The sequence below is a fragment of the Schistocerca serialis genome, chromosome 2 (assembly GCF_023864345.2).
Source record: "Schistocerca serialis cubense isolate TAMUIC-IGC-003099 chromosome 2, iqSchSeri2.2, whole genome shotgun sequence".
NCBI classification, from domain to species: Eukaryota; Metazoa; Arthropoda; class Insecta; order Orthoptera; family Acrididae; genus Schistocerca; species Schistocerca serialis.
In genome coordinates, this window is record NC_064639.1 from 710054382 (window position 1) to 710075228 (window position 20847).

Consider the following 20847-nt stretch of genomic DNA (forward strand, 5'->3'; position numbering starts at 1 on the left):
ACTTTCCTTTATCGCTGGCATGTGAAGAGTCGCACTGCGAAGCCCGAGTGCGCAAATTTCGCTTCACTCTGTACACTCCTTCCACCTTCCTGCTTTCCTTCTTTACTTAGGACTGGTTTTCCATCTGAGCTCTTGATATTCATACAAGTGGTTCTCTTTTCTCCAAAGTTCTCTTTGATTTTCCTGTAGGTAGTATCTATCTTACACCTAGTGATACATGCTTCTAAATCCTTACATTTGTCCTCTAGCCATCCCGGCTTAGCCATTTTGCACTTCCTGTCTCTCATTTTTGAATCTTTTGTATTCCTTTTTGCCTGCTTCATTTACTACATTTTTATATTTCCTCCTTTCATCAATTAAATTCACTATCTCCTCTGTTACCCATAGGTTTCTACTACCCCTCATTTTTTTACCTACTTGATCCTCTGCTCCCTTCACTATTTCATTTCTCAAAGCTTCCCATTCTCCTTTACTGTATCTCTTCCCCCTGCTCTTGTCAATCGTTACCTAATGCTCTCTCTGAAATTCTCTACAGCCTCTAGTTCTTTCAGTTTATTCATGTCCCATCTCTTAAATTCCTACCTTTTTGCAGTTTCTTCAGTTTTAGTCTACAATTCATAACCAATAAATTGTGGTTAGAGTCCACATCTACCCTTGGAAATGTCTTACATTTTAAAACCAGGTTACTAAATCTCTGTTACCATTATGTAATCTGTTTATTGCCTTCCAGTGTCTCCAGGCCTCTCCCATATACACCACCTTCTTTCATGATTCTTAAAACAAGTGTTAGCTATGATTAAGTTATGCTCTGTGCAAAATTCTATCAGGCAGCTTCCTCTTTCATTCCTTAACCACAGTCCATATTCACCTACTACTTTCCCCTCTCTTCCGTTTCCTACTATTGAATTCCAGTCCCCAATGACTATTAAATTTTCGTCTCCCTTAACTATCTGAATAATTTCCCTTATTGCATCATACATTTCTTCAATCTATTCATTTGCGGAGCTAGTTTGCATATAAATTTGTACTACTGTGGTAGGCGTGGGCTTCGTGTCTATCTTGGCTACAATAATGCGCTCACTATGCTGTTCTTAGTAGCTTATACGTGTTCCTATTTTTATTCATTATTAAACCTACTCTTGCATTACCATTATTTGATTTTGTATTTATAACCCTGCATTCACATGACCAGAAGTCTTGTTCCTCCTGCCACCGAACTTCACTAATTCCTACTATACCTAACTTTTAACTATCCGTTTCCCTTTTTAACTTTTCTATCCTACCTTCACAAATAAGGGATCTGGCATTCCATGTTTCGATTCATAGAATGCCAGTTTTGTTTCTGCTGATAACGACGTCCTCCTGAGTGGTCTCCGCCCGGACATTGGAGTTGGGGACTATTTTACCTCCAAAGTACGCCACCATCATTTAAACATACAGTATATCTATATGCCCTGGGAAAGATTACAGCTGTAGTGTCCCCTTGCTTTCAGCCATTCGCAGTACCAGCACAGCAAGGCCGTTTTGGTTGATGCTACAAGGTCAGATCAGTCAATCATTCAGACTGTTACCCTTGCAACTGCTGAAAAGGCTGCTGCCCCTCTTCAGGAACCACACGTTTGCCTGGCCTCTCAACACATATCCTCCGTTGTGATGGCTATGTGTATCGCTGAGGCGACTACTGTGTATACAACAGCATCATCAGCAAAAAGCCTGATGGAACTTTGACATTACTTACTAAGTCATCGGACGGCATACCGAATCGTATGCAGAAAAACTGCATGCAACAGAAAGCCGCCTTCTCTGCAGCTTCGCGCGACTACACTCGTGAACAAGCAGGAACGACGTATATAAAATTACAAGAATAGAACCGCTACAGTTTCGATTTAGAAACTTAGAGCGAGATACGACAGGCATCAGTCGCAAAATCGGTGCAGACATGGAAGATACAATTACAGAGGAACCACCACGGCAAAGACGCCCCAAATTCAAATACCGGTACATGTAACCCCCACGCACTGTAGCACGAAATACGACACACACATACCTATGGTTGCCAGATTGTATAAAATAAAAAATTGGTGTGACAACTCATTATTTGTTTACAACAATGTTTTCAAAACTAAAATACACATGTTGTTGTTGTGGTCTTCAGTCCTGAGACTGGTTTGATGCAGCTCTCCATGCTACTCTATCCTGAGCAAGCTTCTTCATCTCCCAGTACCTACTGCAGACTACATCCTTCTGAATCTGCTTAGTGTACTCATCTCTTGGTACCCCTCTACGATTTTTACCCCCCACGCTGCCCTCCAGTACTAAATTGGTGATCTCTTGATGCCTCAGAACATGTCCTACCAACCGATCCCTTCTCCTAGTCAAGTTGTGCCACAAACTCTTATCGTCCACGTTTCACTTCCATATATGGCTACACTCCATACAAATACTTTCAGAAACGACTTCCTAACACTTAAATCAATACTCGATGTTAACAAATTTCTCCTCTTCTGAAACGCTTTCCTTGCCATTGCCAGTCTACATTTTATATCCTCTCTACTTCGACCATCATGAGTTATTTTGCTCCCCAAATAGCAAAACTCCTTTACTACTTTAAGTGTCTCATTTCCTAATCTAATTCCCTCAGCATCACCCGACTTAATTCGACTATATTCCATTATCCTTGTTTTGCTTTTGTTGATGTTCATCTTATACCCTCCTTTCAAGACACTGTCCATTCCGTTCAACTGCGCTTCCAAGTCCTTTGCTGTCTCTGAGAGAATTACAATGTCATCGGCGAACCTCAAAGTTTTTATTTCTTCTCCATGGATTTTAATACCTACTCCGAAATTTTCTTTTGTCTCCTTTACTGTTTGCTCAATATACAGATTGAATAACATTGGAGAGAAGCTACAACCCTGTCTCACTCCCTTCCCAACCACTGCTTCCCTTTCATGCCCCTCGACTCTTATAACAGCCATCTGGTTTCTGTACAAATTGTAAATAGCTTTTCGCTCCCTGTATTTTACTCCTGCCACCTTCAGAATTTGAAAGAGAGTATTCCAGTCAACATTGTCAAAAGCTTTCTCTAAGTCTACAAATGCTAGAAATGTAGGTTTGCCTTTCCTTAATCTTTCTTCTAAGATAAGTCGTAGGGTTAGTATTGCCTCACGTCTTCCAACATTTCTACGGAATCCAAACTGATCTTCCCCGAGGTCGGCTTCTACCAGTTTTTCCATTCGTCTGTAAAGAATTCGCGTTAGTATTTCGCAGCTGTGACTTATTAAACCGATAGTTCGGTAATTTTCACATCTGTTAACACCTGCTTTCTTTGGGATTGGAATTATTATATTCCTCTTGAAGTTTGAGGGTATTTCGCCTGTCTCATACATCTTGCTCACCAGATGGTAGAGTTTTGTCAGGACTGGCTCTCCCAAGGCCGTCAGTAGTTCTAATGGAATGTTGTCTACTCCCGTGGCTTTGTTTCGACGCAGTTCTTTCAGTGCTCTGTCAAGCTCTTCACGCAGTATCGTATCTCCCATTTCATCTTCGTCTACATTTTCTTCCATTTCCATAATATTGTCCTCAAGTACATCTCCCTTGTATAGACCCTCTATATGCTCCTTCCACCTTTTAGCTTTCTCTTCTTTGCTTAGAACTGGGTTTCCATCTGAGCTCTTGATATTCATTCAAGTTGTTCTCTTTTCTCCAAAGCTCTCTTTAATTTTCCTGTAGGCAGAATCTATCTTACCCCTCGTGAGATAAGCCTCTAAATCCTTACATTTGTCCTCTAGCCATGCCTGCTTAGCCATTTTGCACTTCTTGTCGATCTCATTTTTGAGACGTTTGTATTCCCTTCTGCCTGCTTCACTTACTGCATTTTTTATTTTCTCCTTTCATCAATTAAATTCAGTATCTCTTCTGTTACTCAAGGATTTCTACTAGCCTCGTCTTTTTACCTATTTGATCCTCTGCTGCCTTTACTATTTCATCTCTCAAAGCTACCCATTCTGCTTCTACTGTATTTCTTTCCCCCATTCCTGTCAATTGTTCCCTTATGCTCTCCCTGAAACTCTCTACAACCTCTGGTTCTTTCAGCTCAGCCAGGCCCCATCTCCTTAAATTCCCACCATTCTGCAGTTTCTTCAGTTTTAATCTACAGTTCATAACCAATAGATTGTGGTCAGAGTCCACATGTGCCCCTGGAAATGTCTTACAATTTAAAACCTGGTTCCTAAATCTCTGTCTTACCATTATATAATCTATCTGAAACCTCTTAGTATCTCCAGGGTTCTTCCATGTATACAACATTCTTTCATGATTGTTGAACCACGTGTTAGCTATGATTAAGTTATGCTCTGTGCAAAATTCTACCAGGTGGCTTCCTCTTTAATTTCTTAGCCCCAATCCATATTCACCTACCACGTTCCTTCTCTTCCTTTTCCTACTATCGAATTCCAGTGACCCATGACCATTAAATTTTCGTCTCCCTTCACTACCTGAATAATTTCTTTTATCTCTTCATACATCTCATCAATTTCTTCATCATCTGCAGAGCTAGTTGGCATATAAAATTGTACTACTGTAGTAGGCGTGGGCTTCGTGTCTATCTTGGCCACAATAATGCGTTCAATATGCTGTTTGTAGTAGCTTACCCGCACTCCTATTTTTTTATTCATTATTGAACCTATTCCTGCATTATCCCTATTTGATTTTGTATTTATGACCCTGTATTCACCTGACCAAAAGTCTTGTTCCTCCTGCCACCGAACTTCACTAATTCCCACTATATCTATCTTTAACCTATCCATTTCCCTTTTTAAATTTTCTAACCTACCTGCCCGATTAAGGGATCTGACATTCCACGCTCCGATCCGTAGAACGCCAGTTTTCTTTCTCCTGATAACGACGTCCTCTTGAGTAGTCCCCTCCCGGAGATCCGAATGGGGGACTACTTTACCTCCGGAATATTTTACCCAAGAGGACGCCATCATCATTTAATCATACAGTAAAGCTGCAAGCCCTCGGGAAAAATTACGGCTGTAGTTTCCCCTCGCTGTCAGCCGTTCGCAATGCCGTTTTGGTTAGTGTTACAAGGCCAGATCAGTCAATCATACAGACTGTTGCCCCTGGAACTACTAAAGTGCTGCTGCCCCTCTTGAGGAACCACACGTGTGTCTGACCTCTCAACAAATACCCCTCCATTGTGGTTGCACCTACGGTACGGCTATCTGTGTCGTTGAGGCACGCAAGCCTCCCCACCAACAGCAAGGTTCATGGTTCATGGGGGGAGAATACACATGTATCACACAAAAAGTTACATAGCCCCTTCATACATTTAAACGAGTGCATAAAATATTAATTGCGCAGAATTACACAGCTAAAGAACATAAACAGTGCATATTTTATCATTTTCAACAGTTGGTCAGTCAGATTAGCATTGATCTTTTTTGATTTCACTAAATGTTTTTTAGTAACTGGATATCACTTTTCTGCGGGGGAGTCTTTGATGAAGCTTCTTTACTAAATATTTTTAGTTTGAAATTAATTTGCTAGTGAGGACTAACGGATTAAGAACACACTCCGACCTAAGCTTGAAACAGACTGGAGATGCTAGACAAACTAAAACACTATCGTTGGTTTTTGCTTTGGTTTGGAAATGAAGCGTTGCCGCCCTTCAAGCAATTCTACGTAACTAGAGAAACTATAACAAAGCCATTTTATAAGAAGAAAAGTTTTAAGAATTCACGAGTAACGAAGACGCCTGCAGCAACAGGGCACGAAAAAATTCGACGATAACAAGTGAAAATTTGAGCCAGACCGGGGCTCGAACCCATTTTTCCTGCTGTATATGAGTACTCACCTTAACTGCCTTTTATTTATTTATTTTTTAATTTTTTTTAATCTCATTTTGTTCACTTTTGTTCGTTGAATCTGCTCGGGGCGGACGTCGTAATACATCCGTTTAAGTTCGTTGTTGATCGATGAACCCAGTTTTTTTTATTTTTTTTTATTATTATTACAGAGGACAGCTAACCCTCTGACCGAACACGCTGAGCTACCGTACCGGCGTTACTACCTCGGCTATTCGAATATGCTTGAGACGGAAACCTACCTCCGAACTTGTCACACGCCAGTAGCGTCGACTGTTCATTAACCCCTCGGTTCGCAGCTTTTGGCTAAATCTAGCAAGAGTTCGGACGTTGTGTGCATCCACACTGAAATGACCGTGAGCTGTCTATGGTCATCGATGTTACCATATACAGGGTGTTACAAAAAGGTACGGCCAAACTTTCAGGAAACATTCCTCGCGCACAAAGAAAGAAAATATGTTATGTGGACATGTGTCCGGAAACGCTTACTTTCCATGTTAGAGCTCATTTTATTACTTCTCTTCAAATCACATTTATCATGGAATGGAAACACACAGCAACAGAACGTACCAGCGTGACTTCAAATACTTTGTTACAGGAAATGTAACAACTGGTTCTCCCGTAGCACTCTCCATACAGTGAAGTGGTCAAAGTTACCTCGTACAGCAGCAACTTCTCTGACGCTGACATTAGGGTTATCGTCAACTGCACGAAGAATTGCCTCGTCCATTGCAGGTGTCCTCGTCGTTCTAGGTCTTCCCCAGTCGCGAGTCATAGGCTGGAATGTTCCATGCTAAGACGCCGATCAATTGCTTCGAACGTCTTCCCGTCGGGACACCTTCGTTCTGCAAAACTGTCTCGATACAAACGTACCGCGCCACGGCTATTGCCCCGTGCTAATCCACACATCAAATGGGCATCTGCCAACTCCGCATTTGTAAACATTGCACTGACTGCAAAACCACGTTCGTGATGAACACTAACCTGTTGATGCTACGTACTGATGTGCTTGATGCTAGTACTGTAGAGCAATGAGTCGCATGTCAACACAAGCACCGAAGTCAACATTACCTTCCTTCAATTGGGCCAACTGGCGGTGAATCGAAGAAGTACAGTACATACTGACGAAACTAAAATGAGCTCTAACATGGAAATTAAGCGTTTTCGGACACATGTCCACATAATATCTTTTCTTTATTTGTGTGTGAGGAATGTTTCCTGAAAGTTTGGCCGTACCTTTTTGTAACACCCTGTATATGTCCGACCACACACACACACACACACACATACACACACACACACACACACGCAGAGAGAGAGAGAGAGAACAATAAAAACATGGTGAGAACAGTTTATCCCTTTATACCTGTCCACACACCCACCACTCGGGCCTGCAGTGAACAAGGGACAATTAGTGGGGGTAGGGGGGCAGTTGTAGAGGAAAGTGCTGTTGCTGCAACAGCTGGATGAAGTCGGCGAGACGGGTCGATGAAACATTCTGTCACTTAGACACAATCATCCGACTGAAAACCAGACAACAATGAAATCGACAGCAGTGCCGTAAGGACGTGAAAGTTATTTGGACGTATCTCGCCCAAAGGACACTACATATAGAAACACATATACAAATGTACCGTATAACACCGGAAGCTCTTAGACTCTAGAGGCTACTAGCAGATGATGCTGTTGTATCTGGATAAGTTGCAATGATAAAAAATTATAGTGAAACTCAGAAGATCCTGGAGAGGGTTAACGACAGTTGCAGGGTTTGACGGTTGACACTCAACATAAAGAAAAGTAACGTATTCCTCATACATAGGCAGAGACACTGTTGTTGTTTTATTACACCGTTTGCCGAAAAAGTACTGAGTGTATCTAGGAGCGACCACATAAAACTAATCGCAGGAAAGTGGATCCCAGAGTGAGGTTGATTGGCTACATTTTCAGGAAGCGTATTCCACCCACAAAGGTGGTAGCTTCCGAAACCATCGTTCGACTGACATTTTGCAGTAATGCTTATTCGGAGGGATGGTAGGAGCAGAAGCTATCATTAATGGCTTGGTCTTGAACGGACTGATCTTCAAAATCCACTGATTGCACCAAGAGGTAAACTGGTTGAATGTATTGATCTTGAGGCACCACTCGTTGCACAAAGATGTGAGATAAAGGTCTCGATAGGATTTCTGGAAGGCGATGTCGTTGGTATGCTGAAAGAAGTATCCAGGAGGAGTTTAGGTACATCAGCACTGTAAAAATCTCATTACAGTTTTTTATACTTTTAATTGGCTTTTGCCCTGAAGACAGAGCAGACTGTTTGATTCTTGACCTACAGTAAAGTAATATCTCAGTTAAATACCAGATGATTTGATATTGGGGCAGAGGGAGCCCCATTTCTAGATAGTTTGGGAGGGGAGTTCCAGTTCCAGCATTTGCAACCAAGAGAAACATTCTGGAATATTGTTCATAACCAGATGATAACTATTTTAATTTAATTCTGGGAAAATGTATCTCAGATAACAATATGTATGTGCAGGTGTGTGTGTCGAGTAAAGTCGGCAACATCCTGCACATGTGCAATGTACCTATGGCATCTCTTATTACAGCGCCCACAGAGGCAGAGAATCAGTCGTCCTGCCTGCACTCCATGCGAGAATGAAACCCTAATACACTGAAGCGCCAAAGAAACTGGCATAAGAATGCTTTCTCAAATACAGAGATAGGTAAACAGGCAGAATACGGCGCTGAGGTTGGAGACGTCTATATAAACAAGTGTCTGGCGCAATTAGTAGATCGGTTACTGCTGCTACAATGGCAGGTTATCAAGATTTAAGTGAGTTTCAATGTGGTATTATAATCGGTGCACGATCGATGGGACGCAGCATCTCCGAGGTACTGATGAAGTGGGGATTTTCCCCATATGACCATTTTACAAGTGTACCGTGAATATCAGGAATCCGGCAAAATATCAAATCTCCGACATCACTGCTGCCAGAAAAAGATCCTGAAAGAAAGGGGCCAACGACGACTGAGAAGCGTGACAGAAGTGCAGCCCTTCTTCAAATTGCTGCAGATTTCAGTGTTGGGCCGTCAACAAGTTTCAGCGAGCGAACTATTCAACGAAACATCATCGATATGGGCATTCGGAGCCGAAGGCGCACTTGTGTACCCTTGACGACTGCACGACACAGAGCTTTACGCCTCGCCTGGGCCCATAAAAAAAAAAAAAAAAAAAAAAAAAAATGGTTCAAATGGCTCTGAGCAGTATGGGACTTAACATCTGAGGTCATCAGTCCCCTAGAACTTAGAACTACTTAAACCTAGCTAACCTTAGGACATCACACACATCCATGCCCGAGGCAGGATTCGAACCTGCGACCGTAGCGGTCGCGCGGTTCCAGACTGACGCGCCTAGAACCGCTCGGCCACACCGGCCGGCTGAGCCCATCAACACCGACATTGGACTGTTGATGACTGCAAACATGTTGTCTTGTCGGACGAATCTCGTTTCAAATTGTATCGAGCGGATGAACATGTAAAGTTATGGAGGCAGCCTCAAGAATCTATGGACCGTGCATGTCAACAGTAGTCTGTTCATGCTGGTGGAGGCTCTGTAATGGTGTGTAGGTCGTATTCAGTTGGAGTGATATGGGATCCCTGATACGTCTTTGTAAGACTCTGACAGGTGACATACGTAAGCATCCTGTCTTGATCACCTGCCTCCATCTGTGTACATTGTGCATTTCGACGGACTTGGGCAGTACCAGCAGGACAATGCGACTCCCCAAACGTCCAGAATTGCTACACAGTGGCTCTAGGAACACTCTTCTGAGTTCAGACACTTCCGCTAGCCACCAAACTTCCCAGACATGAACATTATTCAGCAGGTCTGGGATGCCCTGCAACGTGCTGTTCGGAAGAGATCCCTAGCCTCTAGTGTTCTTATGGATTTATCGACAGCCCTGCAGGATTCACAGTTTTCCCTCCGGCACTACTTCAGACGTTAGTTGAGTCCATGCCACGTCGTGTTGCGGCACTTCTGCGTGCTCGCAGGGGCCCTGCGCGATATAAGACAGGGTCACCAGTTTCTTTGGCTCTTCAGTGTGTGTGGAAGGTCTAGCCCGCCGGTTGTAGATTAGGGATTCGGACAGAGCGGGTCGGTGCGTCAGTTGTCGCAGCTGCTGGAGGAGATGCGCGGTGACGCGTCGTGGCCGCAGCTGACGTCGACGGCGGGCGACGCGGCGCTGTGGAACAAGCTGCTGCGCGCGGCGGGCTGCGCCTGCTCGCGCCACTGGCTGACGGCGCCCTGGATCGTGGCCGAGTCCTACATGTACCGCCGCGTACGCCAGGCCACCGAGGCCTCCGCGCTCGCGGACCCCGCGCAGCCGCCCGACCCCTTCCTGCCCGTCAAGCAGAAGACGTTCGCCGCCGGCATGCCCGCCATACAGGTGAGCCACTCTGCCCCGACGACGTATACCTCAGCCGCCATCACGAGGGATGTAACACCCTGAAGTGGACGTAGACCTGTAAGTGTTTCGTGACGTCACTTCCTGTTATTTATGCGTACGGAACCATTTGAAGTGGAATGATCATATAAAATTGATTGTTGGTTATGCGGGTGCCAGGTTGAGATTCATTGGTTCAAAAATGGCTCTGAGCGCTGTGGGACTTAACTTCTGAGGTCATCAGTCCCCTAGAACTTAGAACTACTTGAACCTAACTAACCTAAGGACATTACACACATCCATGCCCGAGGCAGGATTCGAATCTGCGACCGTAGCGGTCACGCGGTTCCAGACTGTAGCGTCTAGAACCGCACGGCCATCTCGGCCGGCAGATTCATTGGGAGAGTCCATCAACGAAGGACGTGGCTTACAAAACACTCGTTCGACTTATGCTTGAGTATTGCTCATCAGTGTGGGATCCGTACCAGGTCGGGTTGACAGAGAAGATAGAGAAGATCCAAAGAAGAGCGACGCGTTTCGTCACAGGGTTATTTGGTCAGCGTGATAGTGTTACGGAGATGTTTAGCAAACTCAAGAGGCAGACTCTGCAAGAGAGGTAATGACAATGGCACGTGAAGTGCCCTCCGCCACACACCGTTAGGTGGTTTGCGGAGTATAAATGATAAATGTAGATGTAGATGTATTTCACGCCGAGGAGGCACTGCCTCGCGTGAAACACAGAATATATTGTGTGATATTTCGGCAATGTGCTATGAAACGTTGAAGCAATAACAGGCAAGGACGCTCTCTACGCTACAAACAGAACTTGGAAGGCGCCGATTTTGGTTTTGTCGTTTTCAGTTGAAGCCCACATTGCAATTTACATTGCATGAATATATGCTGTTTCAAAGCACTAACACATTTACAATCTCTCGAAAACGTTGTTGTTGGTATGATTTATAGTCATAACATGATGGGACGCATGATACTAGCGGTTAAAGAATTTTTGTATTTAGTTCTTTTGGTGTAATGCCTTGCATGCTGTGAAAATGTGCAAGGCAGCGGCACATTGAACATTTATCAAAACATTTGCACCTTGCTGTATCCAGAATACTTTGTTCTTTACCTTCGCGCAATTTTTTGTTAATTTAACAGAAATATTTTGTGTACGTTTCGGTGTTATGTACACTACTGGCCATTAAAATTGCTACACCACGAAGATGACGTGCTACAGACGCGAAATTTAACCGACAGGAAGAAGATGCTGTGATATGCAAATGATTAGCGTTTCAGAGCATTCACACAAGGTTGGCGCCGGTGGCGACACCTACAACGTGCTGACATGAGGAAAGTTTCCAACCGATTTCTCATACACAAACAGCAGTTGACCGGCGTTGCCTGGTGAAACGTTGTTGTGATGCCTCGTGTAAGGAGGAGAAATGCGTACCATCACGTTTCCGACTTTGATAAAGGTCGGATTGTGTAGCCTATCGCGATTGCGGTTTATCCTATCGCGACATTGCTGCTCGCGTTGGTCGAGATCCAATGACTGTTAGCAGAATATGGAATCGGCGGGTTCAGGAGGGTAATACGGAACGCCGTGCTGGATCCCAACGGCCTCGCATCACTAGCAGTCGAGATCACAGGCATCTTATCCGCATGGCTGTATCGGATCGTGCAGCCACGTCTCGATCCCTGAGTTAACAGCTGGGGAGGTTTCCAAGACAACAACCATCTGCACAAACAGTTCGACTACGTTTGCAGCAGCATAGACTATCAACTCGGAGACCGTGGCTGCGGTTACCCTTGACGCTGCATCACAGACAGGAGCGCCTGCGATGGTGTACTCAACGACGAACCTGGGTGCACTAATGGCAAAAGGTCATTTTTTCGGATGAATCCAGGTTATGTTTACAGAATCATGATGGTCGCATCCGTGTTTGGCGACATGGTATGGGGTGCCATTGGTTACACGTATCGGTCACCTCTTGTTCGTATTGACGGCACTTTGAACAGTGGACGTTACATTTCAGATGTGTTACGACTCGTGGCTCTACCCTTCATTCGATCCCTGCGAAAGCCTACATTTGAGCAGGAAAATGCACGACCACATGTTGCAGGTCCTGTACGAGCCTTTCTGGATACAGAAAATGTGCGACTGCTGCCCTGGCCAGCACATTCTCCAGATCTCTCACCAATTGAAAACTTCTGGTCAATGGTGGTCGAACAACTGGCTCGGCACAATACGCCAGTCACTACTCTTGATGAACTGTGATATCGTGTTGAAGCTGCATGGGCAGCTGTACCTGTACACGCCATCCAAGCTCTGTTTGACTCAATGCCCAGGCGTATCACGGCCGTTATCACGGCTAGAGGTGGTTGTTCTGGGTACTGATTTCTCAGGATCTATGCACCCAAATTGCGTGAAAATGTAATCACATGTCAATTCTAGTATAATATATTTGTCCAATGCATACCCGTTTATCATCTGCATTTCTTCTTGGTGTAGCAATTTTAATGGCCAGTAGTGTATATAGGGTGGACCATAATAACGTCTAAAAACCTTCAAAGCGATGTAGATGACGCTGAGACAAGTAATTTAATGTAAGACATACGGGGCCACAAATGTCAGGAAACACCCCAACATTCAATGACAAATGTCGAACTTGTGACGTCACCAGATATACGTCACGGCAAATGCAGCGGTTGAGCCCATTGGTCTGTCGCACCTGATCATCCCAACCCAAGTTCAGCACATGGGGCTCCGGCTTCGAGTCTTGCGTCTGGCAGGCACTGTTTTTTTCATTTCGTTAGACAGTTACGTTTTTACATTTAGGTAGGATTTATTATTTTGTTTACCGGTCTGGCAATCTCGGCTGGTTTAACCTACCGTACTACGTCACAAGTAAATGAGTATAAGCTTCAGAATTTCGTCGATACCATTAAATGACCTACTTTTTCTTTACTAAATAAGTTCTTTAACCATAAAAAAGTGGAGAAAAGGAAAGAAACACAGCGAGGACAGTAATTTTGTAACTTCTACGTTTACAGTAGATCACATTTACAAAAGGTGTTCGATATTTAGACGGTTGCGTAGAATTTTGTACCACTGCCACCTACCGGTGAGTGTAGGATTGATAAGTCCAACGGTTGGGGCGAGGTATGTCGTAGATGACGTCATACGTTCAACATTTGTCATCCACTTTTGGGATGGTTCCCGATAGTTGCAACCCCACGTGACTCATATTACGTTACTTTTGGCTGCAGCGTCTATGTCGCTTCAGATGTTTTAACTGTTAATAAGAAAAAACCCTGCATATTAAGTACGCTTTCTTTCAGAAGTAAGTTTGTTACATTTTATGAACATTCAAGGCAACATTGATCATTGGACAGCAAAATTGCTTTCTACATCGCTGTCTGATTCAGTAAAAATTCAGTGTTTATTTATTCATCTAAATAATGTTGTGGAATTTGTAATTCAAAATTCTTTTATAAATGGTATTCATGATAGTGCACACTCATGCCCACACACACACAAACGCAGACGCGCTCTCTCTCTCTCTCTCTCTCTCTCTCTCTCTCTCTCACACACACACACACACACACACACACACACACACACACATAGGTATGCTTATAAGAAGTTTATAAAATGTAACAGCAACATAGCATTGAATTTCTTCCCCTTTTTGCTGTATCTGCAACAAACTTGCGCTACTTCCAGTAGGTTATTTTTCACTTTATTGTTTCGAGTCTTGTATTTCACATGTTCAAAAATTTCTTCTACTGGACAGAAACAGTGATCATGCAAGAACGCCCTTAAGGTTACACTACAAAGTGAAATGATGAAATAATTTTTTATGTTGTGTGGAAGGGGGCGGGCTGGCAAAACCGTAATATGCTGCTATACAGCATACAGCAAAGTTAAAAAAACATAATGAGAATAGAAACAAATAAGAAAAACAGGCGATAAAACGGTGACATTGTAAAAAACTGTAAAATGGCGGTAAGTTGTGGAATTTAAAATATAAAAACACTGCGGTGACGATGCGGATGAAGACACGCAAGAAGTAGACAGACACAATTAAAAAACACAGCTACAGTCTGGTTTCTGTTCGCACGAGATAAAAAACACAACTAGCGACAGTATGGCGGCTGTTCGCAACACTTACAGGGGACGCACAACACTGAACACTCACTTATAACAGCACTATATAGGGGACACGACGGCAGATAGATGGGGGGCGGGGGGGGGGGGGGGGGGGGGGGAGGACCTGGACCTACGAGGGTGAAAAGCGGGGAGGAGAGGAAAAGAAAAAAGGGGGAGCCGATGGAGGATAGCCAACGGCGTTAATACGTTGCTTTCAGAACACGGCATTACGAGCCTGATCCTGACCGAATCTGTCTTGCATAGTAATGGCTAGGGTTGGTTAGCCAGCCAGCCTGAAGGTGGTTTTATATGGTTTTCCACATGCCATTAGATGAATACCAGCTGGTACCCACCTCAGATACACACTGGATAAACATTTCGGATACGTTCTCTCATTTGCTCAAGAGATTCACTCTAGACACTGATAAGTGGGATTCATAGATTCTATTCAGGGGGTGGGTAGAGGGGTGAATGAAAGTATAACCGCAACCATACATGTTTAGTCTCTTTAAACCGATAATCAACATCAGCGACAAATGTGCCATTGATTTATCCGTACGTCCGCAATTTTCTGTAACATGTTCTATGATATTGATCAGGTTTTCTGGGATGAACACAACGTGTTTGGAGGCATCGCGCTACTATGGCACCTTGTCTCGAAAATATAGTCCCATAGACATAAGTGCGGAACTGCAGAAACGGCGGTAGCCAGCGACTTACGTGTTTTCTGTTTCAGTCGGTAGACAGTATCAGAATGCTGTATCAAGAACACAGTGTACACACTCTATAGTGACTCGTGATACTTCCGACAGTACAACTCTCTGAGCACTGGACGAAATAGCAGACATTAGCTCTTGCGCCTCTCTGAGAGAACATTACTTTACTGTTTTAGAAGAGTATGAATCCGTAACGAATCCACGGTTTTTGGATTCTGATATTTGATGGAGAAACTGTTTCAAGAAAATCCCTATGGCCGTGGACTCGTTAGGAAAAACCAGTAATGTTCAGAGTCTTTCACCAGGTAAATATATGGAATTACAGCATGATTCACACCACAAGGGATTTGCAACTGTAAAGAATTATGGCTTGATGTCTCACTCTTTCAAGCTCTAAAAGATGCAGCAATTTCAAAACTCCAGGAATCTTCATATGTTACCCCCCAGGGCTGACGCAAAGAATTAAAAAAAAATTGGAAAATGAAGAAAATGGATGGATATGAGGTCACTCCAAAAGAAATGCAGAACTTTTTTGAGATACTCCATTTAATTTAAATATCTTCGATGTTTTTCAAGTATGTTGATGCGTTTTTGACAAACAAACTGCCATTTTCCACATAATATCCGTCTCTTTCAACGGCCTTATGCTACTGTGTAATTAAGATCCGCACATCTGCACAGTAGAAATAAGGAGTAGCAAGTTTGAGCCACTGTTTAGCAGTCTTCACAAGGGAGACATCATCTTTAAATCTCGTTCTGCGAAAGGATTCCTTCAGTTCACCGCAGAAGTGGTAGTCACACGGTACCAGATCAATCCTGTAGGGTGAGTGTTTCAATATTCTCCACTTAAGTTTTGTGATCTCGGTAGTGGTGTTGTCACGCAACAAGACAACATTGTGGTACTGCAGATGTTGTCGAACGCGACACATTTCAGGCTTGCCATATATGCAACATAACTGATAGTGGTTCCGTGTGGCATGATATCCACGACCAACAGTCCTTCTGAATAAAAAAATAAAACAGTAGTTGCCACATTTCCTGCTGAAGAGGCAATTTTGAATTTCATCTTCTTTGGCTAGTTTGCATGATGCCATTCCATCGATCACTTTTTCGCCTCTGGTTCTATGAGAGCACCCAGGTTTCATCTCCTGTCACAGTTCTCGCAAGGAAGTCATCTCCAGAATTGTCGTACTGTTGTAAAAGTTCGCTACACTCTGTCTTCTTTGTTTTTTGTGAGCGTCAGTCAACATTCGCAGAACCCACATGGCGCCAGTCATTTTCAGCCTTTGCCGCCTCAATATTCTGCGCACACTCGTTTCTTCTACTCCCATTCGGATTGACAGTTCGTTCATTGTTATGCATTTACCATCCAAACCCAGATTGTGCAAAAACTGCACATTGTGAGGAGTCTGTGCAGTGCTCGATCTGCCTCTGCGCAGAAGGTGCCAAGTATAGGAGTGATCTGCTTGCCCAACGACTAATAGTACTGCGATCACCAATGTCATCCTTGTAGATCTCCTTCAGTTTCCTCTAAATGTTTGTCACTGTCTTGTTCTCATAATACAGGAACTCTAAAAGACGTTGCTTCAGATGCAAATCAAGTGTAGCACCCGCTTTGACGGAGCTTTGCGACAACGCTACTTTCGGAAACAACTTTAAACTTGAATGTAAGCGAGAATAATGTTTCTGTGATCTCTGCGAGTAGCGTAAATGTAGACCAGACTTTGAATTTTTGGAAAAAAATGTTTACCATTGCATTTGGTGAGATGGTTATATATAACGCAGGTTTTCCACAGAAAATCTCTTCAGTGTCCCAGCACTGAGGCAGTGATGATGCCAGTAGAGGCTCAGTGGGAGAACGAAATCAGAGATCGCTGATGTTTGCATCAGAATTCCTGGAAATGATGACATCAGTATCAGCTTTCCCAGGATCGCTAGCATCCAGCACTGTGCAATGACGTATCATTATTATTACAGCGCTAGCAGAACTATTGTTGCCTGAGCCACCACAACAGCGGCAATAATCCACAGCACAATGTGCGACACGGAAGTGTTCACAGCAGCGCCTTGTACGTCAATTTTATTTGGATCTTCAAGCATGGCGAAGATTATCTGTTGCCGTAATTGCTGGTTGTAACTAAATATATCCCATAACTAGCGGTTTTATTTTCAACCGTACCAAGAGACACACACTGACCTGGCGTAATTTGATGCACATGTCATCGTTACACTGGCGTAACAAACTACACCAGCATTTTTACGCCAGTATAACTTTCTACACTGGCGTATACGCCGTGCATACACTGTGTATACACCATAAATACATGACGAAGTGGGCTCATTGCTCGCTCCTTTGCCTTTGAGATACATAGAGGCTATTGCAGTGCTCATGACAGTTTTGCACTGCTACGTGGTGCACTTCTCCACACCTCTGTGTTAGTCGGGGTTGCATGAATCAGCATAGAGCTCCAGCAATTCACAGTGAACACAAGGTGCCTAGAGCAGCAATGTAATTGCATGATTTCCTATAAAAGCCTTTAATCTTCAAGTACACACTCGCTGCTAAGATAACTATGAATACTGTATTTTAGTGTCAAAGATAATAACATTATTCATTATAGCAAAACCTATAAATTTACTGCTATCAATGAACTGTTCAAACAGTTGCATGAGGGCTCTCAAACACTCAATATGTCAACATGGATATCAACAAGACAGTTGTCATATAAGTATTAGTACTAATTATGAATAAAAAAGTTTCATCAATAATATATAACATGTTTAATAATTTGTTGTCCTAACCCATCGCCACAGCAGTCGTCCAACATAGAAATAATGCTGTATAACCATATCTACAATTTTAAACAAACATGGTACTAGACGTTTCCATGGAGGTGTGATGTTGAAGCATGGATTCTACCCAGCGGGGGCATTTGAAAACCCATGATTACCCCTGGATGAGCAGAATTGTCTGTGTGGTGCTTCAATGCAGATTTCTGCTTTGTTTCATGGAAAAATACTCTCCCTGTCTTTTATACTGAGTGAACCTACAATCTCTGCATACTTCCCATGAAAAGTTAAAATATGTAATGACAGAGCGTGCACCCATCTACAGGAACACACCTTTAAAAATTTAATGATTACTGGCTAAGCAGGTTCTCTAAGTTGTGGAGCAATTTGCTGGATACATCACATAAAACTTGTCAACCACCAAAGGAAACCACCATTCAACTCTACAACTCACGCTGTGGATAGACACAAGTGGAAATACATGAAGCAGTTGTGCCAGATATAGGCACAAAACTACACATTTACTTAATTATTTTCAATTATGCAGCTATATGTAAGATTTTACAAAATAAAAGGAGCCTGTAGGAGCTATAGCATGTGTGAATTTAGTATTTCTCTATAACACCTCCAATAGAGTATGGTAAATGAAAGTCATCACCAGTAGATGAAACAACGTCGTCACAAGGGTCTTCTAGTAAGTGACTGGTCCTGCAATGATACCAGAACCAGAGAAAAAAAGGAATGGTCCACTACTTCCTGATAATGTAAGTGCTGAGATTGTCAGGCCATTTGATTCGGTGTACACTAACCTCATTCTACTGCTGTTAACACATGCTGAAGGTATTCACTTCGATCATGCATATGCATTTTCTAAACCGCTATTTCAGCCTAGATATTAACTATTACCGAAAATGCTGCATGGCACTCATTCAATAACAGACCAAACATTTAGTGGAAACAGTTATATTCCTCCACCTGAGAAAGTAAAACCAAACAGTGTATTCATATTTGATAACATCATGGTAGAATACCAGGATCTGGTACACAAATGCTTTTGATTTGGTCATCATACGAAAGTAGATGTATTTTATTTGAGTCATACATACTCAAGGACTCCAAAAGAGTTGTTAAGGGACAATGCAGATCTTATTATTGCATTCAAATAGGACAGTATAAATTTAAAACATATTTACCAAGCCCATGTAAGAGCCAATATGACATTCAATGAATTTGTCAGGATTTACACCAATACTGGAATCACACGCAATAAAGCTTTCTGGTGGTTGATAAAACAGAAGATTGAATAATGACTGATACAGACGGAACTTCCAGGAGTTTCTACTTAGTAGGTTGTGCACCAATACGCAACTATATCAGTATATACATTGTAGACTATCGATAAATTTGTATGTGTGTCATACACTCGTTCCGAGGGCTCAGAGAACACGTGACAATAAATCAATAGAAAAATCAAGAAAGTTGACGAAAAAATAATGGAACTGGAACGTTTTATTGAGGCAGTAGCTGGAAAAGAGGAGATGTCGAATGACAGAATTGAAGAAGGGGAGATGTCGAATGACAGAATTGAAGAAGTGAATGGAAGACCAATGGATATGCTCAGTTTTATCGATGCAATAAATATAGAAGTTAAATCCCGTCACCACCAATAGTTTCAAAGTAGTGTACCACCACATAACTGTCTCAGCATACAATAAAATGATGGTGACAAAGCATAAAGTTACTGAAGCGTGAACAGCTAGTCATCAGAAACTATGACTGCTATGATTAGGACAGTTACAATGAGAACAGTCTCTCTCAGAAATGTTTAAACCAGTAACAGGAAGTCTAAAAAGGCTCTCACAAGCTATGGATGGAGGTAGAAAAGCAGAAGAGGAAAGAAACACTTTTACCGATTACATTAACAAACACACTGATAGAGAGTTAGATGACACATATGAGGCTAGCAAGGTTGAGCATTCTAGGTACTGTAAGTCATCCCATAAAAAAAGAGAGTGAGATAGAAGCTAAAGGGTTTTTAATTTTTTAAGAATTGAGAAAATTTCTGAGTAATTTGTGCTTATCAACTGCGTGAAAAGGTGTTTTGGTTAAACACATGAAGCACCCTATAATAGCTGCGAAACTTAGTAAGAAAGGGACAGTAAATAGATAGACAAGCTGTATGAGTTTGAAACCATTTTGTTGTTGTTGTTGTTGTGGCCTTCAGTCCTGAGACTGGTTTGATGCAGCTCTCCATGCCACTCTATCCTGTGCAAGCTTCTTCATCTCCCAGTACCTACTGCAACCTACATCCTTCTGAATCTGCTTAGTGTATTCATCTCTTGGTCTCCCTCTACGATTTTTACCCTCCATGCTGCCCTCCAATGCTAAATTTGTGATCCCTTGATGCCTCAAAACATGTCCTACCAACCGATCCCTTCTTTTAGTCAAGTTGTGCCACAAACTTCTCTTCTCCCCAGTCCTATTCAATACCTCCTCATTAGTTACGTGATCTACCCACCTTATCTTCAGCATTCTTCTGTAGCAGCACATTTCGAAAGCTTCTATTCTCTTCTTGTCCAAACTAGTTACCGTCCATGTTTCACTTCCATACATGGCTACACTCCATACAAATACTTTCCGAAACGACTTCCTGACACTTAAATCTATACTCGATGTTAACAAATTTCTCTTCTTCAGAAACGATTTCCTTGCCATTGCCAGTCTACATTTTATATCCTCTCTACTTCGACCATCATCAGTTATTTTACTCCCTAAGTAGCAAAACTCCTTTACTACTTTAAGTGTCTCATTTCCTAATCTAATTCCCTCAGCATCACCCGATTTAATTTGACTACATTCCATTATCCTCGTTTTGATTTTGT

The 20847-nt window shown here is 42.7% G+C and overlaps 1 protein-coding gene across 1 annotated transcript in view; it reads left to right on the forward strand.

The window, feature by feature from the left end:
- Positions 1 to 20847, forward strand: part of LOC126456347 (damage-control phosphatase ARMT1-like) — a 144016-nt gene that overhangs the window by 12901 nt on the left and 110268 nt on the right. The window contains exon 2 of the mRNA XM_050092100.1: positions 10034 to 10312. Coding sequence (XP_049948057.1) covers positions 10034 to 10312 — 279 coding nt within the window. The remainder of the gene's footprint in view (positions 1 to 10033; positions 10313 to 20847) is intronic.